The 15,059-nt window shown below is 44.7% G+C and overlaps 1 protein-coding gene across 4 annotated transcripts in view; it reads right to left on the bottom strand.

Annotated features, from left to right (window-relative positions):
• LOC137433036 (signal peptide, CUB and EGF-like domain-containing protein 2) overlaps window positions 1-15,059 on the bottom strand; it is a 398,204-nt gene that overhangs the window by 346,615 nt on the left and 36,530 nt on the right. For all 4 annotated transcript variants that reach the window (XM_078783854.1, XM_068125439.2, XM_068125442.2 and 1 more), the window contains exon 4: window positions 2,146-2,280. In XM_078783854.1, the coding sequence (XP_078639980.1) occupies window positions 2,146-2,280 (135 nt within the window). The remainder of the gene's footprint in view (window positions 1-2,145; window positions 2,281-15,059) is intronic.

The following is a 15,059-nucleotide window of genomic DNA, read 5'->3' on the forward strand; positions in this document are numbered from 1 at the left end:
GTAGTTGAAAAGTCCTGTTTATTTCAAGAACGAAATGTCCGTCCTGCGTTTAAATCTGTTGCAACATTGTCATGCAACGGAATTCATGAGGAAGGTTTTGTACACACTACCACGTCGTTTTTGAATACTTAGCGGCATTAAAGTATATCCGCCTTCTTGGCTCCTGCACCGCACTCTGAAATGCAATAAGGTGAAATATGAAGGAAATATCAAGAACTCTGGAGACCAGACGTTTTGGAAATGTTATGCTATCCAAAGAAAACCACTAGCATCCAATCATGTTCCTGAAAAGCATGCTCGAGCTAGGTTTGTCAAAGGCCAGAGTGAGGCCCCTTGCTCCTGACCAGTGCAATCAAAATGCTTCCCAGGTTCCTAGCCACAAAAGCAAGAGTACTCAGGCCTTGGCTGCTCCGCAATCCCTAAGCCATATAGCCTCGGGTCTGAAGCACCTGCAACAGCTGGAATCATTCAAGATGACATTTCAACGTTCGGTGCAGGGGCTGCGACCGCATGCCACAATTCCATTAAGAACAAAGACTCTGCTATTTACATCAAATGGCCCATTACTATTCACCAAACTTTTTTTCCACGGTGGGTGCTTGACTTATTAGCCTTAACTCTTTCCTAACCTTAATCTTTTTGTGAATTGCAATCTCACCCAATGCTTTCAGAAAACAAGAATATACTCCAAAGTGGACAGAACCGAATCGTATTACCTTTCCATTTACCGCCACCCCTCCCTGTGGATGTATTGTCACAAATGTCAGTTAATCCTGATTCAGCAAGACTAGTTTTTGTTTGAGACAACAATTAAGTGCTGCAGTCCATTTTGTGAGTGCATCTTGGCTTTCAGGAAAGTCACATTAGTTCACCAGTTGAACTGGGACCATATTTCCTTCATTTTGAATTTTTAACCAGTACGGTACTTCTAATTTGCAATGACATTTTCATACCAAAAATATCTAAGGAATTCCTTCCAGCCAAAGGCTGGAGATTTGTGCAAAAGTCATAACCAAGCAGCCTGTAATGAAGCAAACTTCCAAAAGGTAAAAAGGAACCAAACTAAAGCAGCCACAATAACAGTTGGAAGCACATGCCAAAAAAACTTCTGCGACTTGTTTTGGATAATGTGTGATGACTTTCACGGTGACAACCGAGAGCGATCGATCAATGTGTGCGTGAAAACCTCTTTTAAAACGATGGGTGCGTAACCCTGAGGGCACGCCCTTTGAATCGGAGGGAAGAAGGAGAAGTCGTTTCAGAATGGAGGGGAGGATGAGATGATGGCAAAAATGAAGAGAGCAAACAACAACAACAGGCATTTTAAGGCCATTTTCCCTGCTAGAGCGGGGGTTAGCCTTGCGGGCCCCATGACAATTTTCTCCATTTTGCCCTATTTTCTGCATCTCCCCTTGTTAACACCTTTGCCCGCATTTCTTCTTCCAACACAAAAATTAAGAGAGCGAGATTACAAAAACCGACAAATATGAGGAAAGGAGAGACATTCGGTAAAACCTGCTCGCCGAAGGCATGTATGATCCACAGAAAAATGTCCGATCGAATCGCAACAGCCGTATCAAGGGAATAAAGTCACATTACTATACTGGAGGAAAGATAAATAAAAAAGGAAACTTCTGCACTCGACAATCACAATCATAAAGTGATCTGAGTGCTGCAATAAGTCATCTTGAGTCGCTTGTTCTTTGTACACCCTGAAACACTCAAACAACATGTACAATCATAGGTCCTACTTTAATCCCTTCGTTGTCTTTGAATGTGCTCATCTTTCATGCTCTTTACGTGCAAGTTATTATGCGAGGTTTAGTCAGTGCAGAAATAAACATTTAGCAAAACAAAAGGCTTAATGGAAGGTCAAAAGGTAACATTTTGAGGAAATCTAGACAAATTACCAGTGATACAATGCCTGCAATTTGCCATCACTTACGCCTTCCATAAGAGGATTCAGTAATTGCGCACGACCTTTTGAGAAAGTGCAACCCAACGATTGCGAACATCCCCCTATGATTTAATGTGATGGCTGATGTAAGTAAATCTGATGAGAAGCTCATGAGATCTTAGGAGAAATATTTTGCCAATGAGAACAGGGTACTGTGGAAAATAGGTGCACGGCCGAAGGAGGCAAACCTTCAGAACGATGGATGCAAGTATGTTGATTGTCACTCAGGAAGAACCCGTCCTTACAGAGGCACTCGTAACTACCCATGGTGTTGATGCAGACGTGTTGACAACCACCATTGTTCACTTCACATTCATTCACATCTGCAATAGTGACATGGCAGGAGGGCATGAGAGGAAGGTGAAGGGTGAGGGGGAATGAAAGAAACAAAACCCAATGGAATTTTTTACTGGGAATGCCTTTTCGATAGACTTTCTCTGAAACGACCGCAGGGATAAACTTTTCCGTGATATATCTGAATGGGAGAATATGGCAGCATCGCTTTACAGCACAATGTGTAAAAGTGTAAGTCATATGGTGTAAATTCAAGTGTTAAAATACAAGTGCGTACCGTGATTAATTTTACTGCAAGTACTGGGACAGCATTTCACAACCTGCATGTGCATATTTTCCTGCACTGCAAAAGTAGCTGTAGATGCTTTCTAAAGGTGTGGTAAAGGAAATAAAGCTCAGAATCGAGATGTGCCACGGTAAAGAGGTTGAATGACATTCGATATGAAATGACCATTGAGTGCTCACGGTTTGTGACATTTGCATCACATCGAGCCTTTCCAAGTCAACGGCGAGTAACATCCTTAGGAAAGTGGAGAGCGCAGGTCATGAAAATGTAAAAAATAGGGCAGGAAACTAAAATTGTGGACATATTAGGCCAGGGAAACTTTAAATTGTGGAAAGATGGAATACCACGTCTGAAATCTATCATCGTTTGCGTTCGAGTCTGGGAAGTTGGGTCAAGGAACAGTGAAGGAAGAACTTTTTACCAACGTTTTGACAACCCCCTATTAGAAATCGAAAAATAACCATTGTGAATGAATAACCCTGCATATTATATCTCTGTCTCATTACTTTTGGGACTGCAGGGTGGACATAATGACTGGGAGGCAAAATATATACAGGGTGTTCCCACTTAACGTCAACTGTTAACGTTGTTCTGTTATAAGTCTATACTAATGAGATACCAAGGCTTCACAAAACGTCGTGATTATTTACCTGCCAGCAAGGTTACCCAGCAAAGCTCGCTTATAGTGCGGCTAAAATACGTATTGTATTTTAATGCGGCTGCGAAAGCCATGAAAAACGCAAAGCACAGCACTGCGAATGTAGAAGCAGGTCATACTCGCGGCTCGTAGTTGTTGTTTTTTGCGCATGTCCAGCTGCTTTGTGTGTGGCTGGTGAAAGATGGGTTTTATAACTGTTATGCTCGCGGCTCGTGAAATTTTTATTTTTTGCGCCCGCGAAAAGCTTCCTATTCGCGGGACACATGGCCGTGAATAGAGAAGCAGGTCGCAATGTATCAACCGCGAATACACGGAACACACGAATAGCGGGGTCCAACAGACAACAACAACATGCATTTTAATTCTCCGGACTGTTCTTGTGCAAATTAATGTTTTAAAAATATATTTCATTTACACCTTGAACGTGGATCATGTCCAAGTGAGCCATGCCCACCTTTCAGATAAAAGTTCTTTCGAGTTTGTTTCAAGAATGAAATTGGAGCAAAATTGTCTAACTATGTATAACGAGTGAAGAAAATGCACAGATTCTGTGCAGCATCAACGGCCGCAATGAATTGTTTTGCAAGATAACATTCACAGCATTGGCAACGTACCTCAGAGGATGGACTCAAATGGTGCACCCAAGCGGCCTTCTCGACACTTACAGCTGGCTAGTCAAGCCCACGGTCTGAGCTGAAATGCAAGGCCTATGCGCTCAACTAGCATGTCTGGGTGGTCTGAGGCACAGTTCAACAAAGTTGACTAATCTGACCATGTGGATAAAATCAATCGAACGCTGATTGAGATACGACAACCACCATGGGAATCAAGGTCAGCATACTTCCCAAGGAGGTTAGCATACTTCAGTCAACGTTCTGTTGATTTCACCCATTGAGTGACCTGCCGGCCGATGCAGATTGACATTAACCTTCACAAGCAACTAGTTCTTCCTTCTATAAATAGTCTGACTATAAATTGATTTTCTACCTTGAATGTGGTCCATGTGGATGTCCAAGTTAGGCATGTTCAAGTTAGTCATGCCCATTCTTAAGGGTGTGTTTGTCAATACCGTCCTTGGCTTGACATGGGCTTGTCTAAAGCCCATACAGCCTTTGGTACATTTCAACAAAGTTGTCGAATTGAACCAAAAGTTGATTTTACACCTTGAATGTGGATTATGTCCAAGTGAGCCATGCCCATTTTTGAAGGTGTGTTTGTCTGTATGTAAATCGACTGAAATCTATATCATCCATTCCAAGGCATTTAAAAATCACGTCACATTTGCATTGCTGTTCACGGCAATGAAACAGGGTAAAAAATTTTGCATTCAAAATACAAATACTAAATCCAAAAAGTGTTTTTCATCTATCACTTGGTTGCACTCGTTGGCTTGTGTGATAGGGGTCGCCTTGCCAAATACCCCGGCGAAGAGCTCTGCATTGTTAAGTGCTCCGTCTTGTTTGCTTCTGCAATCCCAAATCAATCGGAAAACCAAACACTACATTGGAGTTATCAGAAGGAATCCGAATAAGCAAAGAGCAAAGATGGAGTCATCAGGAGGAACCTGGATAGGATTCGGGATTCAGCCGCTGCTACAAGACCCTCAAACCCATCCAAGCTCAGCCTTCATCAGAAATCATTGTACGTTTGTACCATTATAGTCACAATTATTGTTTTTAGTTGGACACATTATTCAGAGCTGCTGTATCTATAAGGATTTTGTGTATACCTCACTAGTTTTTTTCCCCAAGTATCAACTGTCTCTGGGTTATGTACCTTTACTTTCAACTTTTGTGTTTAGTGCCTATATTTGTTCCCCATTGTACCTTTTCACAAAGTAATAATGAACCTATAAAGGCAACTTGGCCCATCATGCTGATGACATGCATAATATCCAGTGCTCCCAATGTTATTACAAAAGTAATATTAATGATATCGCTGGGCAAGGTGCCCACTCTTTCAAAACACATCATGGGACATTTAATGACCATAATCTCAAAAAGCAAGATTTATATCCTCATCTGAAGACATGCTCCGAGATGCAGCGCTCCCTGCTGGCACTGCACTGGAACAGCATTTTTAAGAATGAAAATAAAATCAGCAAAAAACAAAAACAAAGACTAGATACCTTCATGATGAATATGCTACCAAATGCAATTTTGCTGAACCATCTGAACCATTTTGTTGAACCATGTTTATGGTTTGCATAATAATCGCTGCTTGCTGAAGCATATTGTTATGTCAGGGGGTAAAGGAATATCTAGAGTCAGGTAGATCTGTATAGGTATCATGCTTCGTCTGTCGTGATAGGGAATCTACCCTGGAATAAGTTCTATGTTAGTCCAGTTTGTCGGGATTAGCTGTATTGGTGTACCCGCTACGAGGGAGCAGGGCGTGCTAAATAGTGCAGGGATTATGGATTATATCCCACTCCTGACACCAGTTGTCACGTGAACCCTTCGGTTAATACCAGGGCTCGCGGATGACACAAACGGCTTTAATGGAGGCGACGACCAAACACGGATTTTGCTATAAAACGCGGGAGGAAGGAGTGAAGAGGAAGAGGCGGAAGCACTTACCCATAGCGATCCAACCGCAGCTCCGATCATGCAGGGGAATTAACTCAACGAACACGAGATTTTGAATGGAAAGGGAAAATAATGCAAGGTTTATTTACAAGGAATCGCGGGACAGGGAAATACGCGCCGGTAATAAAATGTCCTAAATCGGGATCCCGCACACCGACTTCCAAATACGAGACAGGGGAATGAATTGCAAAAATAACTGTCCGTCGTGTACGTGTGAAATGTGGTGCGTCTTAACTGTCTGCAGTCTTGTCCACCGTCCAACGAGGCTCCCAAGCTCCGGTGCGAGAAAACCCTCCGTCCACCTCTTCCTCTTCACTTCTTCCTCCCATGTTTTATAGCAAAATCCGTGTTTGGTCGTCGCCTCCATTAAAGCCGTTTGGGTCATCCGCGAGCCCTGGTATTACCCGAAGGGTTCGCGCGACAACTGGTGTCAGAAGTGAGGATCTGGGCCCCAAAAATTTTTTTGTCCGTGGCGAGAGATCGACACGGTCGGGCGTACATCGCGCCCGGCATTCGGACGAAAGATTTTCGTAGTCCGAGTTGAAAATTTTGTATAGTCGATTGGGCTGGCACAACGCGAAAGGTGCGTCATTAAATTTAGATCGATTTTTGAGATAAAATACGCGTGGGGAAGCGACCTCTTCTTTACGGATGGAAGAGGTGAGCGGTATGGAAGAAGGAATGGAAGGTGCTTGAGCCTTTGAAGTGAGTCGGAAGTAGTTGGGGTGGAGAGCAGGAATGGAGCCCCCCCCGTCGTAGGGACGGCCCCGATACCCTAGCAGCCATGGGATCGATTAGGAAGATTGAGGGAATGGAGGAGCGAATGAGGGCCGATAGTGAGCGATTGGGAAATCAAATGAATGCTCAGAGTAATAAAATTGATGATCTGAGGGGGATAATGAAGGGAGGTCGTGAAAGATTGGATGCTGAGGTTAAAGAAACGAAAACCCCATGTGAGCAAACGAACGAGATAAAGAAAGAATGAAGGAATGATTCACACGGGGCTCAGGAGCAGGTATTTGCAACTGGAATGGCAAAATTGGAATCACAGTGGGAAGGAAGGGAGGGTAGAAATTTAAATGGGAAAAATTTGATTGCGGCAGGTGAAGAGGTAAATGGGGCGTGTCCACAGGTAGATGAGGAGTGTCCACAGGTGAACATGGAGTGCCCAAAGGTGAATGGGGAGGGAAATTTGGAAGGAAATGGGGAATGTTTGTTGCATATGGGCCTGGAGGGTTATCGGGGCCGGGTGGATGCCCCAACACATCAACAGGGGGATGGATTTGAATCCTTGCTGTGCCAGGGCGGTGGTTCAAAGCAACAGGGGTAGAGGTATTGGGGGTCCGTGTGGCAGAACCGGACCAGGTGTGTAATGATGGAGGCCTGTTGGGGCCAGAAATGATTGGTGATGGGGATGAGCATGATGTTACACAGCGGCTGGGGGATCTGGGACAGTCCCATGGAGGACAAGTTTGATCAGGCCCAAAGGAGTTTGGGGGAGGAGGTGAGTCGGTCCGAGGAGGAGGTTAACATGACTGAGGGGACCCTCACCGTGCATACCAATTGGGAACAGGAGGCTCCGAAATTGCAGAACCAGTTGGGGGAGTGTGTTGGCTCCGGGCTGGATTTGGACATTGGAGGATCGGGAGATAGAGCCTCGGGATATTTGGTCCCCGTAGGGAATTTGGAACAGTTGCAGGGAGGGGCAGAACAACCTGTGGTAGGGGTTGTTACCTGCAGCTGCGGTGATTGGACGCAGGAAATACAAATTGTTAAAAGGAAATCTAAAATAAAATGTAAATGGGAATTTGATTTGGAGCAGCGATGGAGGGAGTTGGTCCCCGGGCTGCAGAGTTTCGACAAGGAGAGGTCATTGGGGATGGCCTCGGGGGAAATTTGCCCCTTTGTAAATTTGGGGATGCCAGCCAGCTGTGGGGCTGGGCTGGCGAGATTTGGACGTGGGGTCCAGCCATGGGTGTCATGGTACGACCTGGGCCCCACGGGGGGTCTGGTGGAGTGTGGCGTCCCTTGTCCGTCAGGGAGCCGCCCGAGCTTGTGGCTCGGGCCGGCAGGGTAACCGGACCCTGGTGGGGGTTAAGACCTCCAGGGGGTCCGAGGTGGTTTCTCAAGCCTGGAATGGCATATATTGAGGACCACTAGGGGGAGGTGTTGTGGGTCGCGCTTTGGTGGTGGCACTGCGGACGGCCAACTTGGGCCTGATGTGGTGACCACCCAGGCATGTGGCCTGACACCCTCCTCCTGAGACTCTGGGACAGCCAGCATGTGGTGACCTGCCATGCTGTGCTGGGCTATGGACGCGGGTCGAACCGAATGGACAGGGATGGATTATAGCCCACCGGACAACCATTGGGGCATCTGTGGAACGTGATGGTGTGAGAATGATCTTCCACAGATGTTCTGTTATGATTTATGGACTCTCGGTTTGGGAAGAGAGCAATGGGTTTGCTGAATCGGGGAATTGGTAACGTGCCGAGCATATGGGCCATGCTCGGCTGGCATGTGTATGGCAAAGCATCTTTCTTTGGTGAAATTAGTGAAATGTGAAAAAAATGTTTGGCATGGGTAATCTGAGGGTTAGATGCAAATTTAAGGGTGGATTATGAAATGTCATGGTGGATACTGACAGCAGTGTCACCATTATTGATCCAGGTGTGTTTAGACCAAAGTATTGGAGGCTGTGATAAAAGTTGACAGGTTAGCAGGACACAGCTTCAACTGGTTGCGGGGGCGACTGTGCCAATATTTGGGACGTGGGGTCATGGGGATGGAATTGGGGGTCTGAGGGTCAACGTGGTGCTGTGCGTGTCCGAGGTGTGTGGACCATGTCTTCTGGGTGGGTCTCCTGTTGGAGCATGGCTGTCGACTGGACCTTGGTGTGGTCAAGTGTGGGTGGGCACTGGGGGGCTGCAGTTCTGTGGACTGGGGGACGAGGGCGGCGTAGGTGACGTGAGGGGAACGCCACGCACTGCGACCGTTTCCCCCAGGGCCGAGGTTGTGCGTGCGGTAGTGTTTGTTGGCAGCAGGTGCTCACCACATTAGCCAGCTGGGGCTGGTGCAGTCGTGTTCCTCGCAGGGGGGCGAAGGATGGATGGTGGGTCGCACCCTTATGGACGCTCATGGGCCATGTTGGCATTTTGACTGCTCACCTTGTCCCGATGACCCTTGCACGGTAGAGGTGCGGAGCTGTCGTGGCCACAGGTAGTTGTGCAGTGATAATCACCGTTGGATGCGGACCCACATACCTGCCAGTATAGTGGGGAGAAAAGTAAAATTTGGAAAATTTGATTGGTCCAATGAGAAATTTTGGGATTTTGTGGGTGGATGGCACTTTGGACCTGACCAACTGGTAATTACCTGCTCATCAAGGTAGAGGGTAAGGCCTTGATGTTTACTGTCCCAGGCTTCAGGACTAGCTTATGTAAAATTTGGGGACATGTAATTTGGAGTTGGGGGCGTGTGAGAGTGATGACATGGCTGGTGAGGGGGGATGGAATGTGTGCCACAGTGTCTTGTGGGTGGCGTTTGTTTATGTGTAGAGGTTATGTGTTTTTATGTGGTCGTGGAGAATGGAAACGTGTTGGTAAAATGTGAACTGGGGATTTCACAATGGTCGGCCATGGCAACTCTTGTAACATCTTTTTGGTACCATCTTCTTTGAACTGTGTTTGAGAATTGAATGTCTGCGGGGGAGGAAATGTGTTTTGGGGATTTTGTGGGTGGGGAAGGTGTGTGTGTGTCCGCAGGTACAGATCAAGCTCTGAGGAGCAATGCCTGCAGCCCTCCTCTGCGGCAATTACCCCTGGCAGCCAGTGGTATCTGGAAATTGGAGCTCATCGGTGGAGGGTCTGTTTGGGCGCCTTGTGGTAAGGGAGACTCCCGGCGACCCGTGTAGCTGCGCTGAAGCAGGAGGCCATGAGGCCTGGTGTATGAAGACCCTCACCAGCGGGGTAACGGCGGAAAGGGCTGTTCGGCTGTCATGGGGCCAAGAGGTAAAGGGGGTGGGGGGCAATGAACTTGTAAGTCAGTTGACTTGTTTTTGGGACTGCGGGCACCACAGCCTGATGTGCCCCACCATCTTACTTGTGTGGTACCTCCCCGCTGCCTGGTTGAGAGAAATGAACGCACACACGAATGACATCTATGCCATGGTCCTGCAGGGGGGTGAAATAAGTGCTTGAAATGATTTTTGTGTAGTAAAGATTTATGAAATGTGTGTGAGTGGTTAAGGGTTTGTGTTGCATGAATGTGGACGAAATCCACCGAGCCCTGTCACTCACCTGTAACACCTGGACAGGGCCCGCAGAAATTTAGGGGTGCATTGGGATGGCCCCACAGGTAAGGTTGCGTCTTGTGGCATCCACCGGGGGATGTGGTCTGTAGACTGGGTTTGTACAAATGTTTTATAGAGTTCTGAATTTTTGTAAGTTTGGTTAAGTTTTCCGGTTAAGGTAGGATTTTGGTGTGTTGTTTGTTTCCTCCCACCACAGGAGCTACCAACGAAATAATTGTACATATTTGCATGATGGTTAAGGGGATTAACATGTTAAGGAGAATAGGTAGGAAGTCCGGCTCACTTCCCACAGCCCTCCTGATTTATTTCGTAGGTTAATTAAGTGTGAGACAGTAAGTGTTAAGACTGGAATGGTAGCGCCTGCAGTGAACCTTGCAGGAGCTATGGTTCCAGGGGGTGGGGGGGGGGGGGGGGGCTGTGTTATGTCGGGGGGTAAAGGAATATGTAGAGTCAGGTACATCTGTATAGGAATCATGCTTCATCTGTCGTGGTAGGGAATCTACCCTGTCATAAGTTCTATGTTAGTCCGGTTTGTCGGGATAAGCTGTATTGGTGTCCCCGCTACGAGGGAGCAGGGCGTGCTAAATAGTGCAGGGATTATGGATTACATCCCACTCCTGACACCAGTTGTCGCGCGAACCCTTCGGTTAATACCAGGGATTGCGGATGACCCAAACGGCTTTAATGGAGGCGACAACCAAACACGGATTTTGCTATAAAACACGGGAGGAAGAGTGAAGAGGAAGAGGTGGAAGCGCTTACCCATAGCGATCCAACCGCAGCTCCGATCCTGCAGGGGAATTAACTCAACGAACACGAGATTTTGAATGGAAAGGGAAAATAATGCAAGGGTTTATTTACAAGGAATCGCGGGACAGGGAAATACGCACCGGTAATAAAATGTCCTAAATCCGGATCCCACACACCGACTTCCAAATACGAGACAGGGGAATGATTTGCAAAAATAACTGTCCATCGTGTACGTGTGAAATGTGGTGCGTCTTAACTGTCTGCAGTCTTGTCCACCGTCCAACGCGGCTCCAAGCTCCGGCACGAGGAAACCCTCCGTCCGCCTCTTCCTCTTCACTTCTTCCTCCCACGTTTTATAGCAAAATCCGTGTTTGGTCGTCGCCTCCATTAAAGCCATTTGGGTCATCCGCGAGCCCTTGTATTAACCGAAGGGTTCGCGCGATAATATTTGGTCGTGGTCAAGCCCATCAAGCATGAGCAGAGCTCACCTTTTGAATACGGGTGCTCGTTGTACCCAGTTATGACTGTCATCCTGCTTTTTTCCATCTTCTTCCTCTTCTTCTTATATTTCTCCCCATGCTTTTTGAAAAAAAAAATGGAGAAATATTGTAATCGACTCCATCTGTCTGTGTCTGTCTGTCTGTCTGTTCGTCAATCCATATATCTGCCTGTCTGTCCATTACACAATGTGTCACACTATCTTCTCCTAAACAGTTGTGCAGAAATTCACCAAATTAACAGTTATGATCACCACATGACAAGAAGGGGCAAGCGCAGTGTCATTTTTGGCACATCCCCCTGCGGCGTGGCTAAAAACCGAAAAATGCAATTACAAGCACAATTTTAAACATTTTTTAAATGAAGCTTTGCATATGCAATTGACATTGGCAGATGCGTGAAATATGTGACGATTTTTTTGGATTTGGCCGGTTCATCCCCCAGGGAGTGGGGTTTTAGGGTAACTTGCTTATCTATCCAAAAATGGTCCATGCTCTACATTTGCTTCAACACATCCCTGTAATTTCCATTCTTGTTCACCTCAAACAGTAGTAAGGTAATCGCTTATAGCCAGCATTGAAAGCGTTGCTGCAACTGAACATGATGGCTTCAAGCAATGGGTCACTGAAATGGTGTTAACATAAACTGGACCGTCATCTCTCTATTCCTTTCAGCGGGTTTTTATTTAAAATGTCACCTTTCATACACTTGGAAAACAGCAAATATCCTGCTAAATCAAAAAAAGAATCACAAGACTGGCTCAGTCAATGACAAAATGGTCTGAGCGGGTCTTTTTTATTTTTATTTTTGCAGATACAAATGCAATTGATATTTTCCACCTCCTTGATTATCTACAAATATTTTGGTTTTGATGTAGGTAATTCCACCCTGACCCACCTTCAATTGTACTTTGCAGAATAAAGATAAAGACCCCACGCACACGAAGCAAAAAGCAGGGTTAAGCAATTGGTTCATGTCCGTGTGTCCATCTCTCTGTCTGTCTGTAAACGTCAGTTTGTGATAAAGGACCAAGTTATTTAAATTGAATGTTGTATTTTAAACGTGAATTTGCACATGAATCGAAAAACAAACCTGCCGTTTTACCGCACTTTGGCTCTGAATTTGGCCCAATCACAAATGGGCAGGGAGGAGCGAGATAATATTTTAATTCCGTATGTCTGCCTGGCAGTCAAACAAAAATTGAATATCATTCCAAACAGAAAACTTACTGTTTTTAGGGACGTCATAATGGACGCATACAACAGGCATGAATAACTAATGTATTGTGTTAGATAGGGTGGTGTAATAAAAACTGTGAAAATGGTGGTAAGGTGGTAGTAAATTCCAGAATTAATTTATTTATACGGCTTTTACAATCTTTATTTTATTTAAATTTAATTAACTGCTTCAACACTGGAAAACAAATTGCCTTCTTGTCACTTCCAAAAACCTCCAGTTTAGCAGTACTTGGACATGTTAAATAAGGTGGTGTATAAATAAGGAGATGTATAAGACTGCCTCAATTGCGCTAAACTTCCGGAAACTTTAACGATCTTTAATATCATTATTTTATTAAAATTGAAGTATACACATGAACAATGTTCAATGAACATGTATCATGTTCAATGAACTCCAGTTTACCTCGTGTTGTCTCCTAAAAAATAAGAAGACTACAAAAGCATCCCTGATGATGTGAAAGACTCATTCATTCATTTTGTGCGCATCCGGTGGCTGCCATGTTGCATCATTGCTAAGAGTGTGGCTGTGCTGCTGATGCAGTACCCTATGTTGATGAGGGCAGGAATCGGTAATTTGTTCAGTGTGTCGGTGCTAGCTCACCTACTCTTCACAGCAGACACCATGGGATCTTTAACATCCACCAACTAATGCTGGCAGACGGGACGCCGTTTATCGTACATCCGAGGGACGGCACATATTTTGATGAATCACCCTGCCGGTGAAACACCAGGATGACAATTTATAGTTGGGTTGGGATTCAAACCCAGACTAGACAGCTTTTAGGTGAGTACGATGGGAAAGATGAGAAACTGGTTCACATTTGGCAAAAAGACTTTTAATATGTCTAAGCCCCTCCTACCTGATTATGTAAGCCTCCACAAACACTTGAGATTCTTAGCCGCACCAATATAAATGACTTCTCCCAGGTAGCATGCATTTCCAAGCCGGCCTCCAAAACCAACACAAACTTGGCATTCTTTGCTGGCCGAAGCCCTTATTTGGCATCTTCCCTGACACAGGTGAGGGTAAACCCATGAGCATCATTGGCATCATATAGCGAGAGAGAGAGAGAGAGAGAGAGAGAGAGAGAGAAGAGAAGAGAAGAGAAGAGAAGAGAAGAGAAGAGCAGAGAAGAGAAAAGAAAAGAAAAGAAAAGCAAAGAAAAGAAAAGAAAAGAAAAGAAGAGAGGAGGAGAGAGAGATAGAGATACAGGGTCTGTTACTTTTCTACAGAAATAAGCGTCAGTGGCTGTTTTTCATTATATTTTCATCAACTTTCTCTTAATCTTGCACTGCTGGTTCTGTATGCCATCCATCCATCCCAGAACCATAATATTCCTTCATCAAATAGTGTGGCTGGGAGGATGGTCTATAGGTATTCACATTCGTCCGAGTTGTCTGTATCCTGGGTTCAAATCTCGGCCAAGCTATAAACTGTCATCCTGGTGTCTCGCAGGCAGAGCAAGGCATCCTTGAGTGTGCCGTCCCTTAGATGGATGTTAAACTGAGAGTCCCCTCTGCCAGTATTGGTTTATGGATGTTAAAGATCGCATGGTGTCCTTCAGGAAGAATAGGCAAGCTAACGCTGGCACCCAGGCCAAATTCCTAATTCCTGTCATAACCTACGTCACCGTAACTGCGTCACTGGCACAGCCAAATTCCCCCCTCAGCCAAGTGCTGCAAAAGAAAAAATAAAGATAACAGGTAAAGATACATTCAAAGTACACCGCCCCCATGCCAAATAATTAAATATCCTACAGGGCGGCATTGCCGGGGCGCCTCCAGCGCCCGGCAATACCGCAGTACAGCTCATAGAGAGTGCATTGGGAGGGAGAGGTGTACAATAATTAATTGATTAATTGCATAATTAAAATCAATAAAAGATTATCATAAAATATTTTCTTAATCAATTGGCTAATAGCATAACTAAACCACTAGTGCTTCATCTGAAGATGAATCTTTTAGAAATTTAATGAAATCAGTCATTAATAAAAAAAATTAAATAATTAATTGATTAATCAATAAATAATTAATCGATTAAATGATTAATCAATAAATCAAAAATATCCTTTATAGCCACATCACCTGGTCACTGTCGTGTCCAAATATTAGCTTCCCAGCTCAAAAGGTGCCTGAGACATTGCCCAGATGAGAAAGAAAATAAATAAATGATTAATAATGAAAATAAATAAATAATAATCATGAAAAAATTAAATTGGCTAATGGAATACATAAACCACCACCATTTCATCCAAATCTGTAACTTAAAAAAAATTAATTAAGTCATTCATTGAATAATTAAATAATTAATCGATTAATTAATTAATCAATAATTCAAAAATACCCTTTACAGCCAAATCACTTGGTCATTGTCATATCCAAATATCAGCTTCCAAGCTCAAAAGGTGCCTGAGATATTGCCCAGATGAGAAATAAAATAAATAAATAATTAATAATGAAAATAAATAAATAATAATC

The sequence above is a fragment of the Myxine glutinosa genome, chromosome 8 (genome assembly GCF_964187855.1).
Source record: "Myxine glutinosa chromosome 8, kmMyxGlut1.1, whole genome shotgun sequence".
Taxonomy (NCBI): domain Eukaryota; kingdom Metazoa; phylum Chordata; class Myxini; order Myxiniformes; family Myxinidae; genus Myxine; species Myxine glutinosa.